Genomic DNA, 25,815 nt, shown 5'->3' with positions numbered 1-25,815 from the left:
TGGTCGTACAATGAACCACTGTCTACTAATGTTCAAGCAGATGGTGTGATTTCTTTCTTTTTTTTTTCCAGCTTTAGTATAACTCATTTCACGCTTGTCAGCTTTCCTGGATTTGTCCTTTTACTTAAGGAATTATTTTCTGTTTCATCTCCAGTATCTCATCTCATTTGCCCTTTCTTTTTTTCAAAATATTTTTTGTTGTTTTCTTTTCTTCTCCAAGTTTTCTTTTTTTTCCTCTCAGATTTGACATCGTCCTCATAGATTTTGGTTTCTGTTTTTTGTTGCTACTTGTCTCATATACGTGTTTTTGTTTTTGTTAATTCCAGATAAATGTGCTGCAGTCCAAGAGAAGATCAGAAATCCTGAAATCAGTAAGCACAAGTCTCCTTCACATCACATGACCTATATGTCGTTCCTGTTGGTTGCTCAAACAATCGCCGTCTTCTTTACAGATGCTGTCCTTCATGTACGCCCATCTGACCTTCTTCCACCAAGGTTACGACCTCTTCAGTGAATTGCAACCTCTCATGAAACAACTGGGAGGACAGGTACGGGTTACGTTATACACACACGTGGAGGTGCAGACACAAACACTCACATGGACTTACGGTATCCTTTACAACCATACTGTGTTTGGTTGTAAAGTTTGAACGGTATTAGAAGTGTTGGGTCTGTATGGAAATTTATGCTCTCACAGAACTCTCAGACTCTGGTGCACACAAACAAACACACAAAACTCACAGACAAAAACAAGCAGATAAATTCAAACACGGAAATTAGCAGTCAGGATTTTATGAAAATGTAATGCAGACATCACTTCTGAAACTATTCAGTAAAGTTGTGTTGATGTGAGAATGCTGTGTTATTACATTATCCGGAAATGAAGCACATTACCAGGGTTTTTTTTTATCACGTTTTAACTATTCATACAAACTTTTATTAGTTGTTCAGGTTGTAATAAAGTATGCAACTGCTTTGAGTTGTTCTCAGAAGGTGTTGAACTCACTGTTTTGTTATTGGTAAAACTTTGGCTTTTTGCTCCCTGTTTACCTTCCCTCTTATAATTTTTAATTAAATATTTCTCATGAAAATGAACACTGCATTGGTCACTGGTAAAACTGGCAGTGTTATTAGAAAGTAAAATAAACTCATGAAACATAAACACACAATGCTATTTTCAGAAGAGGAGCGGAACAACTGTTTGCTCAGTTTACTTTACAGTACGCCACCATGAGTAAACACTTTTTATTATGTAAGCAAGAACAGTATTGTTTGATTATCTAAAGACCATTCTTGTTGTGAGTGACTTTCAGGTGACGAGTCTAACATATAACTTCTGGGTCTCTTTAGTTTGTAAACTGGTGTAATTAGCAGTGCTACTGGGCTTGTGCCTGTTGTGGCGAATATCTACAATCAATGATTGAACACCAGTTGTGTTTTGTTCCCCATTGATATCACAGAACAGTGTTGATGATCACTGTTGACCAGCACAAGTGACGCCGCTCCCTTTTCCTTCTGACTAGTGCTCTGTGAGATCTGACAAAATCTTGTATCTCCACTCGACATATGTCTGCTCACTGAGGCTGTGTTGTTAGCTGTGTGTGTCTGGGTGTGTGTGTGTGTGTGTGTGTGTGTGTGTGTACTGCTATCTTTTTGTCAACTGAGTTTTCAGCTGTGTGTGTATCTGTGTGCATCTTCTGATAAACAGAGCCTTCCCTTTGAGCCAGAACGCAGACCGAATGTGACTTTAAGATGATTATCTGTTACAGTCAGCAGGAATGAGGAAGAAAACAGTTCGAGGGCCGGAAAAGGGTTTTCCCACAGTCAGACTCACAGTCAGCTGAGTGGACACAGCAAAGAAACCTAAGAGGGATGCTCAAGGTTGTGGAGTATAAACTGTTGAACAGCTGAATGAAAGGACGATGTTTCTCAGAAGTGCGAGCAACACCAAGGAAGACAGGAAAGTAGCCACTGAGTGAGGAGTTGAGGAGCAGCAGAGCAGTTCTCTAAACTGGATTGGAAAGAAGAGTGTGGTTTCTAACCCTCAAGCTCTGAAGTTGGAAACATCTGATGTTGGTGATATCTAGACATTGACAGCAAGAAAGAAAAAGGGGAAAGCCTGGACCCTCTTTGAAAAGCAGATTTTGGAAAGGGATAAGAGGCAGAATGTAATCTTCTTAAAGGAAAAGTGACAGAGACAGAATGGAAAGGACTGTGAGTCTGTGGCTGCACCACTCAAAATCCTGAAGGAAAGGAAATCAAGGATTGTGTGAGTGGGGGGGGGGACAGTCTGTTTGAGAAACCAGACCCTGAAGAGGGAGGGAAAAAGAGACAGAGGGTTGGTTTCAAACCGATGAACAACTGGAGTATAACTGTGCTGTGGATTACAAGCCTGTCGAACTGAATTTGGAGCAGCACAAAACCAAAAGGAGACGGAGATCAAAGGCCGAGCTGTGGGAAGAAGCAACAAGAGGATCGTGCGTTATATCTTTTTCCCTCTCCATCATGAAGCTGAAGAAGGTGGAGAGGCTCTGCAGGGAGGTGTGGAGGAGCTGTCAACAGGTCTGATAATGTCACTTGATGCCTGTAACCAGTGAGAAAGTGATCAAGGGTGGGAATACATGACAATAACAAAATACTTGTACGTGTTGGTCTTTAACTCTTCTAATTTGGGTTTGGTTGATGATAAATGATAAAAAGTGGGCGGTAGATGAGTAACGTTGGTTTGCCACACTGACCTGGAGTAAAAGCAGTGTACAGTATGGAGCATATGGGTGTTAAATGTTCTTGCATGATAATCTCACTTGTGTGGTTGGTTTTGGTTTAAAACAGAAGACAAGAACATTAAAATTCCCCACAGCCACTAGAAACATACATGATGAAAAAGCATGGTGGTCAGAAGAAAGCAGGAAGATGGGTTAGACTCAGCAGATGCAGAAAAACCAAAGACATTTTCCGGTACTGCTGCTGAATGAGTTACTGAGCTGGTCTGTTGATAGTAGCTCAGGAACTTATACAGAAAGTCATGGTAGGGCAGTTAAACACAGAAATCCAGGATCAAATGACTTGTTACCATCTCATTAAGATTGCTGATGTTCCATCTTGATTGTGTTTGTTTGACATCTTACAGTCATTTTTGTCAAATGTTGTACTTTCTTTTGCCACGGTTGCTCATGGAAACTGTAAGATTACTTCTGGGATAAAAGCTGACTGTACACCGAGCCACAGGATTGAACACGTGAGTTTAGTGAAGATGTTCATTCAAAGGGATGCGTTGTATCTTTTCCATGAATCATAAAGCTTGTCATTGAGCTGCATTTTACGAGTGATATAAGTAGAGCACAGTGACGCTCTGGCTTGTAAGTGACAAACCGAATGAAAGCAGAATGAAATGTTTGAGGTGTTTGTCTCTGTTGACATCATCAGTGGGGGCCACGCAGTATAATTGATGAGGTGTTGAAAAGTAAGGCGAGTCACAGTCACAGAATATGTGGAGACCCACACACACAAACCCACACCTGTCTTTTCAGATACAGATAGAAGGAGACAGACAACACGGACTGGACTAGTTGTGCTGCAACAGGGAAAAAGATTTCCTATCTGATGTTATCAGGCTGCCTTTCTCCCGTCCACCCTTTTCCTCTCTTAACAAAACAAAAGACCGACCCTGTCGAATTCAGTCTGCTCTGAAACTGTCGGATAGCTGCATGTTCATGTGTTTTGTGTGTGTGTGTGTGTGTGTGTGTGTGTGTGTGTGTGTGTGTGTGTGTGTGTGTGTGTTCTCTTTTAAATTAATTATGGGTTTACATGATTTGCAAATCATCTCATTCTGTTTGTATTTACATTTCACACAGCATCCAAACTTTTTTGGAAACGGGGTTGCATTAAGCTAAATTACATTTCCCAATTTGCAACATGAAACACATGAATATAAAGAGGAGAAACGAATGAATGGTGGTTCATCTTTGGATCGGTAGTAAAAAATCTTTGTCTGGCAGATAAATCTTAAAGCCTCCAAAGTGCAGTAGGTCTTTATATGCACTTTGCTGATGAAACTTTGAACACTAGTCACCATGTATTCACATGTATTCTCACCCCCCCCCCCCCGATCCTCCCTCCCCTTGATCAACGACCTATAATCAGATACTTATTTTTTTGTGTGTGTTAACACTTGCTGTTTTATGTCACATTGCTGCAGCAGAATTATCAAGAGGCACAAAGTAGAGTTTCACTGCTGTAAGGCAAACTGGCCCGTTTTCAGCATCATCCTGTGACCTTCAGCACTTCACTGAAATCTTTTTGTTTTTAAATGTGTTGCTTTTTTCTGCGCTCAAAAGATCTTCTGTTTTCCTCTCCACATGCGATGGTTACTCGCGGGGACGAGGAAAATCAATCATCTCTTATCCAATTTCACACATGATGAAGCCTCCGCAGCACAGCCCATTTCGTTTAGAGAAGGCCCGTCTTGTCCCCAGCTCGCCTGTAAAAAAAGTTGTTCATTTTCCTGGAGTCATTTTTACTCTCAAGATTGGAAAGAGAAATAAAGAAGCATCTGCGCACACACACTCAGATATACCTTGGAGTGTAAAAGATAGCCCTTTTATTTTAATAGGCCAGCATTGGAATTTATGACTCATTCACTTCTTATCTGCTTTCTGTGCGACTCTTAAGGTCCGATAAATCTGAAGAATTCAGTATTTTGCCTTAAAGAGCTTTAACATTTGTGTGTGCTGATTTTGAATGAGATGCGTACGACCAGTTGGTTTGGTAAGCTTGACTAATCAGTTGTTCGGTCTCTTGCAGTTGGACCAGCTGGTGGTGGATGCTGCCAAAGAGAAGAGGGACATGGAGCAGAAACACTCCACCATCCAACAAAAGGTGAAAAAACACTCACGGTCTGTTCTCATCGTCCTCCAGTTTCATACAAAAAAAAAAAAAAACGTTCACCGTTTTAGCACTTGCCACATGATGTAACAACAATATGAAAGAAAAACATGAATGATAACTCCTTAAAAAAAAACCTCAGTCAACTTAGGATCAACATAGAAAAGCTACATCAGGTTCTGGTGACTTTATGGCTCTTCGACGCTCCCATCTTTGATCACAAAGCCTTTCTTATTGCACACAGAGCACTGTACTGCCATGCTGCAGGACTTTCTTAGTAGGTACCATGAGCAGGTTCCCTCAGCCCCCTGATCCAGACCTCTCTCTCTCTCTCTCTGTCATCACTGCTCCCCTGCACTGCGCTCTCCACCACGGGGCCCCCCATTCAAAAACACTTTTAAGATTGTGAAACTTTACGAAGTATTCACGTCTGTTATTATTTGGTCATTTAAAATTTGAAGGGAAAAACAATTATTTGTCATTAAAATGAATGAGTATAAATAATTGATTACGCCGCATGCAGGTTTCTAACTACAGTTTATTCTTGGAGTGAATTAAAAAAAAAAAAAGGAGTAAATTCTGCTCCAAGAGAATGTTTACACACTGAAGCATTGGCTTCATCAGTCTACTGTTCATTTGCCATTTGAGTGAATGGAGGTAGTACTCCGCCCTCACGTGTAAGGTGACCCCGAAGGATGATCTCGGCTACACGCCCATGCATTATTGACGGCTGACGGAAACCGATTTCCAAACAAACAAGGTTCGGTTTCAGCGTGCTCCCATCTCCATGCAGCGCTAACAAGTCACACTTTTTCATATTACCTCCCTGTTGTCCGCAAATAAAATGTAAACATTTAATAGGACACTCAAACGAGAGCATGTTTTGTCCTCAAACGGTTATTTTCACGGTTTTTGTCGTTATCTAAAAGCCACATCTGTTAATTTTGACGCCTGATCTCTTTGCAGAATAAAAGCTGAGCAGGATGTGGGTTGTTATGTCACAATATGTGGTGGTGGTAAATTGCCCTTAACTTTAATTGTACATCTCACAGCATCATTAACTCCAGACAACATCTGCCAGTTTCTTACCCACCTGTTGTCTGCCGGGCTTCATTTCGGTCTCCAGCTGTGTGCCAGCAGTACTTCTTTAAAATGTATTTCATTTGACATCCTTCCTCTTGTTCTTTTCGCCCTTTAAAAAACAAAAAACAAAATTTCCTCTGTCTCCTCCCTCTGTATTTGTCTTTCATCCTGTCCTCTCTCTCTCTTTCCTCTTACTCAGTCAGTGATGGTACGTGTGCCAACTTCCGCCTGTCCTTGAGAACCGATCCTCCACCTCCCCTCCCTCAATTTATCTAGATGCTATTTTTATGTGGTCTTGCTCCCACTGCTCTCTCTTAGCTGGCCGTTTGTACACAGACACTAACCAGCTGTCTCCTCTTTTATTCTTTGTCTGCTCTTTTTCTCCCCCTACCTCTTCTCCTTCTACTCACTCCAGGCTGCTGTCCAGGTAAGCTGTGTTTCTCTTCCTTTTTTCCCTCGCTGTCACTCTCGTCTGCATGGTTGGATAAACACTATATAATTATGTGTCCTTGGTCAGACTTCACTTCTGCAGCTCCCATCATTTTTAGAGACCAGTGATCTGAGTCATCCTCAGAATAAACTGCATGATACGATGACATTTACTGTAATAGATTTAAGTTGACGTGAATGCTCCTGTGCATTTTGCAGTTAGTGTATGTAGACATGGAGCTCAGTTGATTAATACAATTAAGACTGCTTTGACACCATAATGCCTCATTCCACAGTGTACTCATGCTTAGTTAGGGTCTGTTATTTACAGATCTTAAGTACTTGCTTATTTAGGGCAAGAACAAAGGTCTTTGTCACACTTATTTTCTATTATCTCGCTGTGGTTTTTACATGAATGAAGTGAAACATGCTGATCGTAGTCTGTATGAGAATGACGATGGTGATGTTACAAGTGCAGCGGAATAGACCTTTAACTACCTTTAACAATGAGAAGTAGGCGATTGTTTGTGTGTGTGTTAGACGATAACTCTTTACAATAATTTTGCTTCGGTGTACCTTTAGAGAAACTCAAGACTACTGTCTACTGACTTGTATCATCAATACTGATTTTGTAGTTTTTGTAAGAAAAGCTGATAAAAGGTACACGTCATTTAATCAAATGTAAGTCTAACATCCTTCCTGGGCCGACTTTAAGTCCAACAATTTACATTTCTGTTGATTGACACATACTCGCTGTTGTAGGGATCAAATTCGCAGCTTTAACCTTAGAAGACAAGTTTTCTCACCACTAAGCTGCACTGCCACCTTTATAAATAATGAAATTCAAGTATAAAATATAAGTAACACAGACTTTTACAGTCTCTCCCACCTCGTCTTGTCTTTTTATTTCAACTGTTTGTTGATCCTAGTCATTTATTCTGGATAACTCCCACACCACCTGTAAAATCCTGCTGGGTGGAGAGTTTTCTTGTGTAGCCGAGTTCTGTGGCAGAAAGTGTGTTTTGAAAACTTGTAAGGAAATCAATGAATCATTTTTTTTTCACAACTGACCCGATTGTAGAGTATTTTGTGTTCTTATTGCCTCTTTATAAAACAGGCGTCTCTGCCTGTTCAGTCTCTGCATCCTGTGCATTTATTTGTGCTTTCTATTATCATTGAATTGATGAAACCTTCATCCTCGTAGGAGTTGAAGGGGATTCTGAGTTTGTGTGTAGTAGGCTTTTCATCTGCCTGTGCAGAAGCACAGTGACCATAGGGTATGACCGAGACACAGCGGCGGAAGGAAAGTTAGAAATGGGTTGCTGACTAAAAGACTTCTGTCTCATCTCAAAAAGCAACAAACCAAGAGTCACTGGGTTTTAAACAGCTACAGATATAACATGGTTTCGTTGTCTTCTGAGTCCCTTAACCCTTTTCCGCCGCAAACTAAAATCACGCCTCTTCCGACTTTACCTTGAATAGGTAGCACTTTAGTAGCGCTCAACATGGCACTTACTGATAGCACTTTGTAGTTTGAGTTTCTTGAAGAAATTTTAATTTCTTGATTCTTGTTGTTCTGGGTCGTGTACCCTCATGGTTGAAATGCACTTATTGTAAGTCGCTTTTGATAATGAAATGTAATGTTATGTAACATTATGCAAATTCAGGTTAAAGGCTCAAATGTGACAGATATTGAGGATGTTTAAAGGTTTGGCTTCTGTAGTAACACGCATAGTGAGGGAGATGAGAGAGTGAGGGGAAATGCTGAGTGCACGTCTGTTAAACTGAAGTCAGTATAAATGTTTGATGCCCAAGCTCCTCTGCATGGTCTACTTGATTATTCTTACCCAGCAGTCACACCAGCCCCCCCCCCCCCCCACACACACACACACACACACACAGTTACACACGGGTGACCTTCTCTTAGAGCATGAGGCCTCAGGAGGAGGAGCAGCAGAGGCTGTGACGAAAGTTTTGATAGACACAGAGACGCAGGAGAGGAGGAGGTGTGAGTTTGTTGAAGAGACAGGCCACGCTGCTTCAAGCGGCTTCAGTCATTGAGATGAGATAGTGACAATTTGTTGGCCTTACGGGGAAACGGGCACAAGCACAGGCACAAGTTGTCTGACACACAAAAATCTGTGAAAAATGAAGATTTTCAGCCGTTTCCACTACGTTTGGTATCTGGTGAGTGCTTTCAATAGGGACTATGTGTTTGTTTGTGCCCGTGCACGCGACGACGTCACTGTGCCCACGGCTACTTAAAGGAATAGTCTGTGTTTTTGTGTGTGTTTATTTTGCTTCTGTGTACGAATTTGTTAATTTTGACATATCCGTGCTAAATTCCTGTGTTAGCGTCAGGAAATGCAAATGTCTTTTCTGTCTGTGTCGTTCTCTTGCTGTGTGACATTTTAGGAGGTGACAGAGTTCGACTTTTTACCAGACCACCGCAACTTTTGTGCTTGGAGGTCGACCTCCGTACGTAGAGTCAATGCATCGATTTCCATCTGACTTCCATTTTGTAACCCTACCTGCCCCAGTCTTTCATCTCCTCTCCTGCACATGCTAAAGGGACTGCATTGCAGTGTTTGTGTCGACATTTGCACTTTTGTCCGTTTCATCACGTCAAAGTGTGACACATGCATTAATGCTGATGTGTCTCGGCAATGCAGCATGTCTAATTTTGACACCTTCTTGTTGTCAGTGTGTGCTTCAGTGAACTCAGGTGGCTGGTTTGATGTCAGAGTGGTTTGTTGCTTTGCAGTCATTTGCCATTAGATAATAAATGCCAATATCTCTGTCAAAACGCTTGTGTCTCTACAATGTTTCAGGAACTCGGAACAACATCATGATAGTTTGACCACTACCCATTTTTGAATCTCTGCCACAGAGTTGAAAATACTCTTCTAAACCCATGTGGTCTCAGACATTGCTCAACTCCTACTTGAAACATGAGAACCAGACGAGTTTTCACACAACAGCAACAGCGTTGCGATATATGTCATTCTTTGGCCTTTAATTCTGGCGTTGTTTGTGGTCATAGAGTCTATGCTTGTGTGAGTGAATGGTCACACACATCAAGTGGTCAGTTTCAGTGTCATGTCTTCTCTGGTTGGTCCAAGCTGAAATTAAGGGCATTTATTCCTCTATGCATCATAGTTTTTTGACTAATTGTTAGAGTCCTGTGGCTTTAGGCTTAGGAAAAGGTGATTTTTTTTTTTTTTTAATGCCTGGACTGGTACTTTCCATTGTCTTCCTATTTAGAAACTTAATACAGACACATTTTGTTCCACTTGTGCTCCCAAAATATCTGGAGTTGTATGTCATGCTGGAAAATTATGTTTGCCTCTAGTGTTCAGGTGTGTGTGTGTGTGTGTGAGTGTGAGTGCGTGTGTGTGTGTGTTTGTGCACATCCGTTTAATACACCATGGTATCATAGGCTTAACTTGTAAAGCTTTTCCTGTGGTTACATTTATAGATTCAGGCAGAGAGGGAGTGTGCAAGCGCAGACAGGCAACGTGCAGTCATGCATATGAAGTAAATTGAGACATTGAAAAATGATGATGAAGCACAGAGCGATTTTACCCCAACATTAAACTCACATACAGTATATAAATCTGTTGAGTTAACTCCAAGTCAATGTTTTCGTCTGCAACATGTATGCATGTTTATGTGGCTGTTAAATTGGATCTGTTTTTCAGAGCACAGGCCAAATGAAAAGTTTACATGTATAGGTTTTTAGCTTTGTCTGGGCTCACTTACAGATAACTAAAAAAAATTTTTTTTTTTTTTTTTTTTACCTTTTTATTTCAATCAAATCCTTTTTGTATGAAAAGGAAAATCACTTCGTAAAAAAGAGGCAGATGGTTCTGCAAGAGCAGAGTGGGAGTGTTGTTGCCTTCACTGAGAAGATGTCTATGTTGAATCCTTGTGTTTAGCATGGTTGCTTTTCAGGAAGTAAACAGGAAATAGTTGTCATTGTCACCACCTGCTGAATCACTGAGGTCATTTCCAGTCAACACAGGATTATGAACGTTGACATATTTGTTCTTACTGAGCCCACTTTAGATTTGTCTGTGGTATATTTTTGTCTGTAAAATATTTAGTTCTCAACCAAAGATTTTGTGAAGGCAGGCTGATTTTAGTGTTTTGTGAAATAAACATTGTTGTTATAAATACAGCTGTTCATAAACTCGTATCAAAAAATAGACAAGAGGATGGTCAGAACATGTGCTGAATGTGCAGAGCAGTTAAGAAATGACCACCGCACCAGCCTGAGGAAGAAAAAGTCTCTGGATGTTTCTAGAAGGACAGCAGAGAGGACGACTCCTCAGCTAGTGACAGTAACTATATCCTAATATATCAATATAATATATATATTGGTTGTGGAGACGGTGACACTTGGTGTAAATTGACTCGACAAGGACACACACACACACACACACACACACACACACACACACACACACACACACACACACACACACGAATGCATGCATACATACGTGTGTCTTTGCGCATCATAGTGTTCAGTGTCACTTGAATCTGAGAAAGCTGGGAGGGTGTTAGGAGAGTGTGGCGGCAGCTCAGGTAGTTAAAGCTAGTCTGACCACAGGGACAGTCCCATGACAACACATGAGATTGAGTTACAGCAGAGCGGCACATAGTGAGAGACAGGATGCATGACCGCTCACTTTGCTGCTTAACTCCATAGAGGACAATAACTAACTCACTAACTAAACAAAAAAACTATGCAATAAGAAGATTTTTAATACTGTTGTATTTTCATAGTTTGGATTTATCCAGTATTTTTAATGTAGCCTCAGATCTTAAAGGCTGAATATGTCATCTTAGGTAGCTTTATTACTTTGTTTCTTGCACACAAATAAGGACATGCTGTTTGAACTTGTTTCTGGCTCAGGACAAACCAGGTGACTCCTGACATACGTTACGCAAACGTACTATTTTGACTTCAGAGGCAGGAGTGAGGGAACTGTAGTAAATCTAACCTTTGTTCTCAAGCAGTACATTTGACTGGCTGTAATAGAGTATTACACAGTAAGGATAAACTCTGGCTGCTGTCTCTGTCTTGTCTGGTTTTTCAATCAGCATTCAGGCCAATGAGAGCAGTGTCTGTGCAGTGCTGCTCTATACAAGGTCATTGAGCTCACCGGTCCATGTGGGAAAAGTGCAGAGTCACTCTTCAGCCCAGAGAAAACCACCAACACCAAAAGGATTTATGAGGATACATTTTGAAAGAATATTTTTACTGCAGGTTATTGTAATATACAGTCTATATTCATCTTAATTTCCCTTTTTTTTTTCTCCCTTTTAAATACTCAATAACTAAAATAGTGCAGAAGAACATACAAATTGGACTATTTGGCAGCTTTCATACAAGGTAGCTAAAACGCAAAACTCAAGCTGGAAAACAGGAGAATAAACCAAGAGAGCAAAACGAGAGAAAAATATTGTACAAAACAAATAAATGCACTAATATATTTTGTACATGAGACAATCATTCATAAGGACTTCTGTTTATTGTTTGTTTTTTGTATGGTTTCATGTTTTTTATTATTCTTTTAACACTGTTATTGTTAGCTTTTTTTCTGTCTATGCTATCTTTACTTCATTTTCTTTCCTTGTTTTTCAGGATTTCTCTAATGACGACACCAAGCTGGAGTACAATGTGGATGCAGAAAACGGTATCGCCATGGAGGGTTATCTGTTTAAGAGGGCCAGCAACGCCTTCAAGACATGGAATAGGTACGGCCGACACAGCTGACCCTAGTTTGTAGCTTAATGAATACTTAATCAACTTGATGGTAAAGAGTAACTTCAGTCAGCTGATTATGGATTTAAGAAGGAAAACACTTTCTTAGGAGACACGAGTGCTTTACATTTTAGTACCCCAGCAAGTAATTTAAGACATGTTTTCAGTAAAGCCACAAGATTACAATCAGGTAAGATTAAGAAGGGAGAGGTCATAATAATTTCACAACACTGTCAGTCAGTTCACCGTGTCGCCTTTGGCTTCAAAAGTTGACTCGTATACCTGAGGTTGTATTTCTACCTCTGGACCCAAAGCTTCAGAAAATACAGATAACTACCTGGCTGCGCTTTTTATTCCTCTGAAAATGTTATTCCCAGGTGATTATTAAGAAAACTCTAAAACAAAAAGCAGTTTTTGTCATGATGCATTTTTTGGTTTGTAAAACAGTCTGTACTTAATGAAGTCTTCTGCAGACTCGACTTCTCCCTCCACTATATGTCCTCATTAGCTCAGCTCTTTGTTTTCATCGCTCAAAGACTGTTATTTTAAGAACATCTCTGGAAATCGCATGTGACTTTGTTTTTTAACAGACTTGTGATTTCCTTTCAGGCGTTGGTTCTCCATCCAAAACAATCAGCTAGTTTACCAGAAGAAATTTAAGGTATGTCAAGTGACTCCCTGCACGCCGACCACAATCAAATATGCATGTGTTTGACTTCCAGCACAAATACCCCTCCATCTATTTTTAACAGGACGCCGCAGCTTCTCTTAAGAGCACAACTCGTAAACAGTCGTTCAGTGTGAAATAAACCACATCTCTGTGTGAAGATGTGAATCTGTGTATTATAAACTGAAATGAAGCCATTAAACGGCTCCTATATTCTGGAAACTTTTTCCTTGACATACATTTTTTGCTAGATGCTCTAAGCAAGTGTAACATGCTAAAACAATGTAAGGAAAACTGTTAGTCGTCAGGAATTATCGATTATTATTCGTGCAATCGGCAACTTTCTGCAGTTATTTCTCATGTCCGCATCGCATGTTTTTCCTTCATGGCGCTGTGCTGTGTACGCCCTGATAGCAGTAATGAACCATTCAGATATAACCCAGTCACCAACGTCGCCACTCACTCCCTGCTAGAATAAAAGGTTTCTATACATTTATATTTTAGTATCGCAGTGATTTGTGTGTGCATTTGTTAACATCGCAAAGAAAGAATTACAATGCATTGTACCATGCTGTACGGATCTCGTTTGTGTGCTTAACTAAAGTCGCCGTGTTGTTTCCTCAGGACAACCCGACAGTGGTGGTAGAGGACCTGAGGCTATGCACAGTCAAACACTGTGAGGATGTGGAGCGTCGTTTCTGTTTTGAAGTGGTGTCACCAACCAAGTAAGTGTGAAACATCACTCTCTATCAGTCTAATGAGCTCTGGAATATGTGGGGAAAAATAGCTGGGAAGGTGGAGCAGCAGTGTTCCCACCTTCCAACACATGCTCAGACACACACTCCTACACACACACACACACACACACACACACACACACACACACACACACACACACACACACACACACACACACACACACACACACACACACACACACACACACACACACACACACACACACACACACACACACACACACACACACAGTCAGCTGACAGCAGCTGTGTGATGCCTCTGTGCCCCCACAGGAGCTGTATGATGCAGGCAGACTCGGAGAAGCTGCGACAGGCTTGGATCAAAGCTGTCCAGAACAGCATCGCCACCGCCTTCCGTGACAAGGGAGATGAAGGCGAGGTAAAAACCAAACACACTGAGACTGAGTGGATGGTTGGTTGCAAGAATAAACACTGCAAAATATATTGTAGTAGATAAATTCAAACAAATACTTAATGTCATTTAACTCTATTCATTTAGCGACTGTTGAAAAGTCGAGAGACAGAAATATGAGGAAAAACAAGAGAACTAATGTGTAAATTTGCAGGTATGCAGTGGTATAAATGAAAATTTTTATTACAGTTATTCATCTATTTCTATGAATATTACAACATCTCGCTTCAGGTGGTTTTCATTTAGTATCCTCTTTTTGCTTCTCCCACATATGACACAAGAGTGCAGTTTCATTTCGTTTCATTTCATCCTGTCCTATTTTTTCACGTCTGGAGTGTTCTTCTTGGTGACTGTGCGTTTTCTTATCCCTCTTCATGTCAGAAGCTGGATAGGAAGTCGTCCACGTCGACAGGGAGTCTGGACTCCGGCGGGGAGCCGAAGGAGAAATCGCTGAAAGGAGAGAGTGCCCTGCAGAAGGTCCTGACCATCCCAGGCAACGCCTGCTGCTGCGACTGTGGCCAGCCAGATCCCCGCTGGGCCAGCATCAATCTGGGCATCACCCTGTGTATACAGTGCTCTGGCATCCACAGGTAAATACTGCAGCTTTTCATAAGCACGTCCTTATAATACGCATTTTATAATGAACAGTTAGACACCTAAAAATGGCAGCAAAAGCCAGCAATAACAAAGATGCAGGAGATAGATACTTGAAATATACAACTAAAAAGAAAAGCCAGATCTAGATAAAGTCAGGACACTCTTAAATAACCAACTTGTACATTTAAATGTTGTGAAAATTTCATTGGTTCATTCCAGAGAAGATAAACTTGGGGAAGCTAATAAAGTAAGGGGACATATTTAGGAAAATATTATTTATTTTTCTACCACTACATGAACACAGTTCAATTGGAGTTCATTTTATCTCTGTGAAAACTAGAAATCATTAAACGTATATTGGCTTGTGTTGTGAATGCCTCGTACAAAATGTTGGTCTTTAGGGATTTAAGAAATGTAAACTCGTTGTTATGTAAACTCACAGTCTGTCTGTTGTGATGACCTTTAATTACTTGCCAGGGTAAAATATTTAATTACTACACAGGCCAGTTTAATTTACATAAACGTGTCCAGGGCTGTTCCCATGCTTTCTGCGTAAAGCAATAATTAACAGGGCTTCAGGCTATGTTCCTCGCTACAAAGGATCGAAAGGCCTCTTTTAAAAGAATTTTAGAAATTATAATTCCTCAAAAACACCGTCTGTGATATCGTCAAGTCTTTCACACCCTCCCATAAATTCTATAATATGTTTTTAAGATAAAGTTCAAACCCTTTAAAAGGTTTTATGCAGCAAAAAGTAATGTGAGGCTATGTTTAAAAAAGATGCAATTAATTATTTGTCAAAATGTCCGATCTAAATCAAATCCTCACCTTTAAAACAGCGTCATTCCTTGTAGATAGTTTTTTTCCCGTACTTGGCAGCCCATGAATCTGCACAGTGAGTAATGTCCCTGTGCTTATTTTTTTTTTTTTTTTTATGATTTCTTCATGTACAGGAGTCTGGGAGTGCATTTCTCTAAGGTTCGGTCCTTGACTTTGGACACATGGGAACCAGAACTACTTAAGGTGAGTGAGCAGAAGCTCGGAGAAGGTATAAAAACAAATGTACATAAACTGCCCAAAACAAACAAAATCAAAGTCTTACTTTCAATTCACGCACACACTATTTTTGGTCTTTTCTCTGCTTTTTGATATGCTTCACCGTGAGATCTTTTAAGCCACGTGTAACTACTGCCTGGTTGATTATCCAGCTACCATAACTCATTTTTTTATTCCACATTTCGCAGTTGATGTGTGAACTGGGGAACAAAGTGATCAACCAGATCTATGAAGCTCGGCGAGAGGAGCTGGGAGCCAGAAAGCCACAGCCGGGAGACCCCAGGTACGAGACTAGTAGAGAGAATATCACTGTTTTTAAACCAAATCATTTACCTTTAAGTCCTGCTGTCCTGAAGAAACAAATGTCTCTGTAGAACAATGACTTTGTCCTCATTGTGGTGAATTAAACACTTAGTCTTCAGCCACTGTATAGCTTCTTCTAAAAGCAGGAGTTTGATGTAGATGAACAGTGGTTTGCCAACATTCGGCTTTCATTTTCATGTCATTCATAAACACAGCATGTTTGTTGTTCGCTGACAGACACGAGGTAGAGGCCTACATCAAAGCCAAATATGTGGATCGTCGGTTTATCCGCCGGCCGTCGGACGAGGAGCTTCGCAGCAAAGTGGTTTCTCTGAGCAAACAGGAGAAGAGGCTGAGCAGCAGCTCTGAGCATCTGCCGCCACGACCGCCTCCACCCACCCCCAAACTTCGACCGGGGTCTAACGTCTCTGGGCAGTCAGGTCAGTACAGAATATACGCAAACCACCTCAATATGACTTGTAGTTTGGGACAAGCTGTGGTACATTTCAATGACTAATAAATTCAAAGTCAGTTGATGTCGGGCATTGTTGGGTCAGTGAATTTTTTTGCTTCCAAAATACATTTATGAAAGAGGAACAGTGGAACTTAAACTTCCCGTCTTAAACTGTATTTAAGGATCTCTGGTTTTTTTTTTTTTTTTTTTTTTTTTTCACAAACTCTTATTTTTTTTCTTCCTACTATTTTTCCCCAAACCAAATACCTTGGTTCTTAAACAAATAAAATAGGATTTCAGAGCTGTTGTTTTTTTTCAGTTTTACCACCAAGAAAATGTTGGTGCTTCTTCAGAAGAAACTGCCACTACATCACGAGTGATTGTATGCTCTGACATGGGATCCCTGCACTACAGTGGAGAAGTGTCCACCCATTGGCATACTGCATGTTCTATGTGAACATCATATGTCTGAGCCCACTTTGCCTCCCATTGCTTTTCGTAGTCTGTCTCTTCCAGTGTCAGCCGAGCCAGTAGCCTAACTATCTGTGCTTTCACCCTGCTCTCCTCTTTCTCTCGTTCTCTCTTTTCTTTTCCTCCCCTGGCTGTTCTGTGCTTCTGGACTAACCTCCGTGCTCTCACTGCCCCCTCCTCCTCCTCCCACCCCAACCCAACCTTGCCATGTAATTTACACCCTTCGCCCTCCAATGTCCAAACTCCCATCGTCCCTCGCGTAGCTGCTGCCGGTGGCACGGAGGCCCGCCGCGACTCTCTCTTCTGTCCTGACGAGCTTGACTCGCTCTTCTCCTACTTTGACAACTCCTCCAAGCTCAGGAGCAGTAAGTACTGTTAGCTCAGTGTTTTGCCTCCTTTCCATCCCCCTCTGTCCGTTTCACTTCACTGCTTTGGGGCTGTGGACTAACAACCCTTCATCAACTCAACTCCACTGTTCCCTCCTCATCCTCAGACCTTCCTAACAAGCCGCCCCGTCATTGTACATCGTACCATGTTTTTTTTTTGTTTTTTTCTTCCTGAGGGGTGGGGAGTGTTTCTCTCACTCATGGTTTCAGTCAGTGTCTGGTATCTACGTCATCATACTTTTGGTTTTTAGGGACCTGGAACTTGAGGTGGTGGTGATGGAGGGGATCTGTCATCCGGTTCTGTTTCTGTTGTCTTCCACCAGCTCCTTGCTTGTAACACGGAGAGTAAAAAAAAATATCAGGACCACCTGCTGATTCTGCTGATCAGATTGAAAGAGCATGTAGCGTTTGTTAAAAGCCAGTAGATGTTCAAAAGTTGATTTAGAAAAGCAAACGCACTGATCAAAAAGCTTTTAAGGGGCTACGTAAAGGAGGCTGTGTGTGATGAAATCAGCATCAAAGTGTTCCTTTTATTTTGTTTTACACTCTGTGAATGACATCTTCATGTTCTTCCACACGTTGTGATTCAGACTCTTTGTTTTTACAGTGAAAAGTGCTGACAGCGGCATTCAGAACAGTGCTGCTGGGAGCAGGGAGATGCTGGCCAAAACCCCCTCCAATAACAGCCTGGCAGACGCAGGTGAGAGAGAGAGAGACACACACACACACACACACACACACACACACACACACACACACACACACACACACACACACACACACACACACACACACACACACACACACACACACACACACACACACACACACACACACACACACACACACACACACACACACACACACACACACACACACACACACACACACACGTACATCTGTCTGTAGGCGTGTCAGCATCCTACACAACCTTCAGAGGGACAAAGTGATGCTGTAGAGGGACATGTATACAAAAGTGTCTCTGGTTGAACCTCAGACCGTCAGCTCACAATAAGTGATGCCCACTATAGTGCCTATGCTAAAGTAATAAGAGAAGAACGTGTCTGGGTCGCTACCGCTGCGATGAGCCTATACACACCCCTATTTTCTCTTTAACTTTTCTGCAAAGCAGCTTTTTATGGGGGGTGTATGCATATGTTGCATAATAATTCCCAGATAACGTAGAGGAACACTTTACACACCTTTTTAAATAGTTAACACTTTTTTCATCCCATTTTTCAGAAGCTGCTGAGCCTCCGCCCATGCCCATGCCTGCCACGCTGCCTCCTCCGTCACCCTGTAAGGAGATGGTCTTCTACGAGCCCAAGGAGTACAGCCCGGGTCTGCAGCTCTACTGGGCGTCATGTGCCCGCAGCCTGCCGGACATGGCAGAGGCGCTGGCCCACGGAGCCGAGGTCAACTGGGTCAACACGGACGAGGAGAAGAGGACGCCGTTGATCATGGCGGTGCAGGGGGTGAGTCTAACAACAGCAGGAAACCCAGTCAGTTCGGCACCATTTAATGTGGATTTCTGATGGACCAAAGTAATATAGTCACGTTCATCATGGACTCTCTCATTTATTCATTTGCAGATGATATTTTAAATTTAGAGTCAATAAGTGCTGCATGTCTTGGGTGTAGGGATACACCAGGATCAATGAGTTACTAGATAATAACACTTGAGTGCGATCAAAGTACACACAGTGTGGAAATAGGTGATGTGAAGACTAGTGTGTGTTTCTTTTGTGAACTTAAAAAAAAAAAAAATCTAAATAACACCGTAGCGTTTAATGTGTTTTTCCACTTGAATAAAAAAAAAAAAAAAACATTTGTCATATTGACGGTTCATTTCAGGGCTCGCTGGTCGCCTGCGAGTTTCTGCTCCAAAACGCAGCGAATGTGAACCAGCAGGACGCTCAGGGCCGAGGACCCCTCCACCACGCCACCATGCTGGGACACACAGGGTTTGTTACTCACAGAATAGTGATCGGCCATTTTAACAAGAGTCAATGGAACACGGATGATGACGGACCTTAAAAAAATAAAATAAAATAAATAACCGAACTTGAAATTTAATTTCTGTTGCAGGCAAGTGTGTTTGTTCTTGAAAAGAGGAGCAAATCAAAATGCTGCCGATATTGATGAGAAAACCCCCCTGACCGTAGCGGTGGAGGCAGCCAATGCAGACATAGTCACGCTGTAAGTGTTGAATTGAAATGCGTCTGTTGCTTTTAATGTTAATAATTTGGTGAATTTTTCTGTGTTGAACTGGAACAACTTCTGCAAAAAGCTGTGAAAATTCAGTGTGATTGTAATTTTTCTATTTCATTTAATCTGTAAGGACTTAAAGGCCTTTGTCAGCTCATGTGACTGCATTAAGCAACTTTATTTAGCTTGGCTATAAACAAAACAGCGAGGGCATTTTTTACTTCTAGATGTTAAACAGAGGCCGGTAACTGTGCTGTTATCTATTAGATCTGAGTAGTTCATTTTTAATTTTAGAACCCTGAAATTGGAGTTATACGTTAAAGAGGCCGTTCATTGACCGACGTGTAACCGTGGCCCGTTTCTTCCTTCCCTCCGCAGGCTGCGACTGGCCAAGATGAACGAGGAGATGCGGGAGGCGGAGGGGCCTTACAGTCAGTCAGGTCAATATAACACCAACAGCCCCACCGAGATGCAGTACAGGAAGTGCATGCAGGAGTTTATTAGCCTGCAGCTGGATGAAACGGAATAACTCCCGCTGGCTTCAGAACACACGGGCAAAAAAAAAGAAATATTACAAAAAAAAAACAGGCCGTGGAGCCGTTATTGCTCAGGTTTCAGAGTTGGAGTCAGTTAACTTAAAACAGCAGATGAAATCCAGCATGACATCCAAAACGTAGACCGGTTTAGTGTCGGCGGTTTCAGCGCAAACTGGGGCAACTGTTTTTTAAGAGGTTAGAGGAATTGGATTGAAGTGTAATGTCTGATGAGTGAACTGAGCCCAACTCCTGCTCCTGTCCTGCTGTAGAAACTCCTGCCAGCTGCTGCAGCGGCTCCACGCCTCGTTGTGTTACGGCATCAGGTGCTAGACTGCGTTGATGTGACGGGGTTAAAGCCATCCGCTCTGAACTTTACTCAAGAGTTTGGTTCCAAAATGGAACATCCTCCTTTTCCACTGAGTGACTGTTACTCGTGTCAAATTACCGATGAGCACAAAAGTGAAGGAAACGGTGTTGCTTTTTACTTGATAGTGTGTGTTTCCTTTAAGTTGAAATGTTTCGAATTTCCTCTTAAAGGTGATTTCTAGCAGCTGATTAGACGCGCGTTTTGTGTGAAATACTTTGTCATTTTTAAATTGGTACTGTGTCTCTGCTAACAGTCACAGTATGTTTGCAAAAAAAAAAAAACGTATCTACCCAGTAACTGCCACCAGTATATCCAGTGACACTCAGACCTCAAAGGGACGGCAGTTTTCTCTACAGTATCTGGCAATAATCGCGACTTTTGAATGACATTTTTATTTTTTATCTTCTGACCAGTGTGGAGAGGCGTGTGTCTATAAACTACTTTCATTTTCAATTGACCTGTCCGAAGTAATTTATGCACATTCCTGTTAATGGTTATGCAACTACTCTACCTTTTCCCCCCGTGACTGTATTTGAAGTCTTAACCACTTTCAAGGCCTGTTTACTTATTTCAAGTGTTCGTTGTCCAAACATGATGCATCCTGCGGTTGTTACATGCCTGATCTGAAAACAAAAAAGTATATTTTAGAACATTTTTTTCTTTATATATATAAAAAGATAACTCTAGGAGCTGTGTTAATAACTGTTCTTACTGTACATGTTGTAAATGATGTGCATACGTGCATTTCTTTTTGAGTGCCACGAGGATTCTGTGTTCACATCCTTGCTTTTCTTTTTTCGATTGTGTGGTATTTACTTCTGCTTATGACAATATCGTGTCTTGGTTATTTAGTCGGTTAAGTGTGCTTGCTCATTGCCCGTAATCACGGGAAATCCTGAATTGTAAGACGAACGGCCTTTTGGTGCCATTGCATTGATCGTCTCGAATGTTAGTGGATTTTTACTCGAGTATAGACAGACCGTTTGAGGTTGGTACATCGTCCAGCAACAAGTGCAATAGTCTAGAAAATGATCTACATGTAACCGTGTATAGCTTTTTATCACCTGCTTGTCCTAGCTTACATTTATCTTAATCATATGGGAGCTTTAAAAAAAAAAAAAAAAGAATTCACAAAGAATGTGGAAAGAGATGATTTTGACTGAATGAGTGAAACGTACCCCAGTTTCATCCCACATCTCCGCTTCATGCCTCCCCAAATCCCTCGGAGGGCACCAAAGCACTTTGATTGAGCGGTCATTGGCAGAGCGGCGCCCCCTGCTGCTGGCAGAACAGTATGTGATGTTTTGAGTGGCTGACGTGTCTGGGGGCTGTGCTCGGTAGTTAGTGTCGGGATTACTGATTGTGTTGTGATAGTTTTTACAGACAAGTGAACTCTCTTCTGTCCGGTTAGAGTAGACGCTGAGGGCTTTTTTTTTTGTTGCTGTTGTTGTTTCTCTTAGATTGTGGAGCAAAGGGATTCGTGCATTTACATGTGCTTGACCACAGGAGGGAGGGCTAAGCTCAAAAATGTCCTCCATTTGGTCCTTAAAGAATGGTGCATCTGACACGGAGGCCTCAATGTGCTGCTGTAGGTAGCTGGACTGTTATTAGCCCGTTTGCTGCTTTTTTGGGCTTTTTTTTTTTTTTTTTTTTTTAATATGTGAGGGAGATGTTGGACCTGAATGACAACGAATGAAGAGAAGTTTTTTTTTTTTTTTTTGTTTTTTTTTTAGCGAGTGAAACGGTTACTAATAGGGACAGATAGAAACTACTGCTGGATGTTGTTGTGTTAAAGGTCAACGACAGAGACAGTTGACAATGATCAGGAGAAGGAGCAGAGTGGAGTCTGAAGTTTGTGCTTCCAGTCGCTGAACGATCCGCCCGTCGTTCAGCTCCGTCCTCTTTGACACCCCTGAGCCTCTTCATCAGCGCCTCCAATCAGCTGATGAACGAAGGGACTGATGAGGGATATTCAGGGATAATGAATGTGAGGGAGCGCTGACCTCATCAAATCCTCCCTCCACTTTTGATCAAAATTACAGCTCCCTTGACTCGAGTGTTTCTGCCTGATTAAGTGTGTAGAAGAAGCGCACGGCGGTGGTTCTCAGTCTGAGGGCTTCTCTGTGATTTTCGTGGGCATTTAAACGTTCATTTTTTAAATCGGGGGCAGGAATAAATATATATTTTTGGAAGTATAATGATTATTCTTTTCATATTTTTCATAAATATCCTTTAATCTTTCATAAATATTTCTTGTAGTCTTCTTCAAATTGACTTAAAAACCTGAAAAGGAGAAATTTACACGTGAAACTCCTGACTAAGAACCACTGACGTGATATAAGAAGAGGCTCTTCGTTGTCTTTAAGACACGGCTGTATTGCTCTCATCCAGTTCTCTTTATGTGAATTCGCTCTCTCAGTTTTGTATTTTGCTTTCCTTTTCCCACTCTCCTCCCCAGAGTTTGTGCCTTTCTTCTGTTCTCCTTTTTCTTTGGGGTGCTGAGGCCAACACAACTGTATTTTTTTGTACATAAACTCCTGCACTTTAAACACAATACAGTTGTTGACAAAAACTAACGTCTGTGGGCTTGTCTCTTTCTTTCTGAGTCGGTCTCCAGTTTTGCTGCCGAGATCCTCGCTGGCTGGTTTCTCAAACATTTGCCTTTTGCCTCTTCTGTTCTCGCCTTTTGTTTCTCACCTCCGCCTTGTTCCGTTTCATATTTCGAGCCACGCCGACACTTAAAAGGTATGGCCAACTTTTTCTTCTCGTTCTTGTTGACACTGTCACTGCATGATGCCTTCCACTCTGTCAAAACACTCCGTGGATGCGTGTTTTATCCTGCGCTACACCTGCATGATGAGGGTGTAAATCATTTTAGTTTTTGATCATTTTTCTGACACTGTTAAGTCTTGACAACTTAAGTAAAAAGTTATTTGGACATATTGTATTGCGTTTAGTTGCAGCAGGGTTGGTGTAGTAAGTGTGTAGCAGGGTCTAGACTTTTGTTCAAATATTATACTTTAAACTGTTACAAAACCGTCTTGTGTAGAAGAGATAAACTTTAAAAGTAAATGTTTTTGCTGTGACAAAGTCACAATAGTAGCAATAGTTGCTGCTATTAGGATGCGTTAAATATTGCAGTCCTGTGATTTTTTTTTTTTTTTTTTTTTTTACATGTCAAATGCTTTAAATTTAGTAAGTTTTAAAAGTCTGAAAAGGTAAAAATATCCATTGATTCATTAAAAAAAAAAAAAAAAAAAAAATTGAATTCTATTTTGAAAATTTGTCTTTTATTTTTGTGCTTTTGTTGTTCCTTATGTCTTTTGTCCTCGTTGTTGTTACAGGAGATGAAACCTACCAGGACATTTTCCAGGACTTCACCCAGATGGCCTCCAACGACCCAGACAAGCTGAACCGCTACCAGCAGTACGACCCGCAGCGACCGTGATGCTGCACACGCGCCGTCCACTCGCGGTCAGACAGAGACGGAAAAAAAAAAGATAACTGCGATGACGTCCACTTTCCCCACAGCATCAATCAGATACGTCTGCTTTAAAGCTCCCTTTCATCAGATTAATTTCAGCTTTTGTTGAAAACTACGAGCACTTCAGTCGAGTGAAGGGGAACTTCTGTGAATAAAAGAAATCCTTTTGATTTTTTTTCCAACTGTGCTCTCAGTAGGATCGAATGCAGTAAGTAAATGGTACTGTGTTAAAGTCAAATGATAAGCGAACTCTGTCTGAATGTTTAATCTTTTCCGGTCACACTTTCTGGCAGTCAAAGACAATTTCCTCTTAAATACGACAAGTGCGCAGCATCAGAGCTGTAAAGAGAGTTAAGTACATGACAGACTGTCAAATACTCCATTTCATTTTTAAAGTGCTTCCCTCTTTTCAGCAGGAGTCTCTTCATGAGCATGAGCGTCTTTTTTGTTGTTGTTGTAAGTTTTGCTTTAGAGAACTCAGCAGGCGTATGCACGGCAACATGCTTTTACCTTTTTGCACAAACGTCTTTGTCTTAAATCGCCACTGATGTTTGTTTACCAGTTATGATGGTAACGGTGTTCAGTGATTATTGAAGCAAACCTGTTCTTAATGCATCTGTAATGTCAAATTAGATGATAGTTGATTTGAAATGATTTTTAAAAGCTTGTTATTTAAAAAAAAAAAAAAAAAAAGTTCTGAATGATTTCCATTTTTTTTTAGTATCTGCGGTTTGTGTTATTGAGGCGATCGCCGCTTCAGCGCCGTGATGTCATAGAATTTAAACAACATCTGGATTGGATTGGAACTGAAGCAGTTGAACACTTTGTCTGCGTTCACTGTTATTAGTAACAAATAGACATGTTTAGGGAAACTTATTAGGATGTTTTTAGGAAAATATTTTGGAAATTACAGACCTGTAAAATGAAGAGTTACAAAAGTTCTTACACAATCTGCAAACTCTCCTGCTATGTTTGGAAACATGAAAGCCATTGTGGATGTTCTGTAAACGTTTATGACCTCGTGTGTTGATCTGAAACATTATTGGTTACAGAGGGATTCTGTATGCCCTTGTTTCGACACCTGTAGATGAGTTCGATCTTCCAGTCTCAAAATGAGTGCAGGTAACGATCGTTTTGTTCTGTAGGATCTGTTATTTTTCCCTGTTGAAACTCTTTCTCTTATGAAACTGTAAAATCTTCACTTTAACATTTACGCTATATCCTAAAATAAGATGTTAATCACAGAGAAAACCTTTGATTGATGCAACATGGGATACAATTCTTGTACATTTTGTACAGATGCTTTTGAATTGTCCAAGTTAGTGGTACTTGAATTATAAAATAAGCTTTTGTATATGCTGTTCTTTGTATCATCTGATCATTTTAGGCCATTTTATATCTCCTGTCTGTACACCAATATACATGTACTGTATAATAAACCCGTAATATGTAAGAACTTCAATACATACGGACCAAAGACTCACTCCTGAATGTAGATTTTTGGCTGTTGTTGTTGTTGTTTGAGTTTGACTACCCACAATGCCTCATTCGGCTTCATTAAAGTCTTTACAGGAACATGTTGGTCAGAACAGGGTTGGTGTGAACCAAGAGGACTTCACTGGTGCCATGTATTTCACAATATGAACAGGTTGGTTTAAAGACCTGTGGAGCTGCAGTGCCCTCTGCCTCGACTCACAGGCTCGGTGCTCGGTACACTGAAGTGACAGTGAATCTTCTGTTTTCTAAACACTGGATATTAGTTGCAGTTTGTCAAGAATATCTTTCTGTCCCTCAAAGAAACAAGAATTGTAACTTGTGCGCGCGTCGCTCAGGCAGATGGTGTTTGTATGTAATTACATACGTGGTTGTATTTGTTTTTAAGAGTCCAGAAATCCTCACGTTTCACTACTACAGAGGTGTTTCGCTCGTCTTTGGGTCCGCAGCTTC

General features: G+C 41.1%; 1 protein-coding gene across 4 annotated transcripts in view; it reads left to right on the top strand.

Annotated features, from left to right (window-relative positions):
* acap2a (ArfGAP with coiled-coil, ankyrin repeat and PH domains 2a) overlaps nt 1–25,330 on the top strand; it is a 50,625-nt gene extending 25,295 nt beyond the window's left edge. The window contains exons 7-26 of one of the 4 annotated variants that reach the window (XM_069702231.1): nt 327–371; nt 453–548; nt 4,804–4,878; nt 6,383–6,394; nt 8,812–8,874; nt 12,050–12,162; nt 12,779–12,830; nt 13,461–13,561; nt 13,868–13,973; nt 14,388–14,596; nt 15,557–15,626; nt 15,848–15,942; nt 16,200–16,402; nt 17,151–17,252; nt 17,881–17,973; nt 18,516–18,748; nt 19,128–19,237; nt 19,362–19,472; nt 19,860–19,921; nt 23,729–25,330. In XM_069702231.1, the coding sequence (XP_069558332.1) occupies nt 327–371; nt 453–548; nt 4,804–4,878; nt 6,383–6,394; nt 8,812–8,874; nt 12,050–12,162; nt 12,779–12,830; nt 13,461–13,561; nt 13,868–13,973; nt 14,388–14,596; nt 15,557–15,626; nt 15,848–15,942; nt 16,200–16,402; nt 17,151–17,252; nt 17,881–17,973; nt 18,516–18,748; nt 19,128–19,237; nt 19,362–19,472; nt 19,860–19,921; nt 23,729–23,832 (2,055 nt within the window). In that variant the 3' untranslated portion in view covers nt 23,833–25,330. The remainder of the gene's footprint in view (nt 1–326; nt 372–452; nt 549–4,803; nt 4,879–6,382; nt 6,395–8,811; nt 8,875–12,049; nt 12,163–12,778; nt 12,831–13,460; nt 13,562–13,867; nt 13,974–14,387; nt 14,597–15,556; nt 15,627–15,847; nt 15,943–16,199; nt 16,403–17,150; nt 17,253–17,880; nt 17,974–18,515; nt 18,749–19,127; nt 19,238–19,361; nt 19,473–19,859; nt 19,922–23,728) is intronic. The other 3 variants (XM_069702234.1, XM_069702232.1, XM_069702233.1) reach the window with 3 other exon arrangements.
* The last annotated feature ends 485 nt before the right edge of the window (nt 25,331–25,815 follow it).

This window comes from Brachyistius frenatus, unplaced genomic scaffold (assembly GCF_029030835.1).
Source record: "Brachyistius frenatus isolate BFR_SWC_R1_liver_20210118 unplaced genomic scaffold, ASM2903083v1 Contig_41, whole genome shotgun sequence".
Lineage (NCBI taxonomy): Eukaryota > Metazoa > Chordata > Actinopteri > Embiotocidae > Brachyistius > Brachyistius frenatus.
Note: the sequence above shows the minus strand (reverse complement) of the source record. Positions and strands in the feature narration are given on the sequence as shown.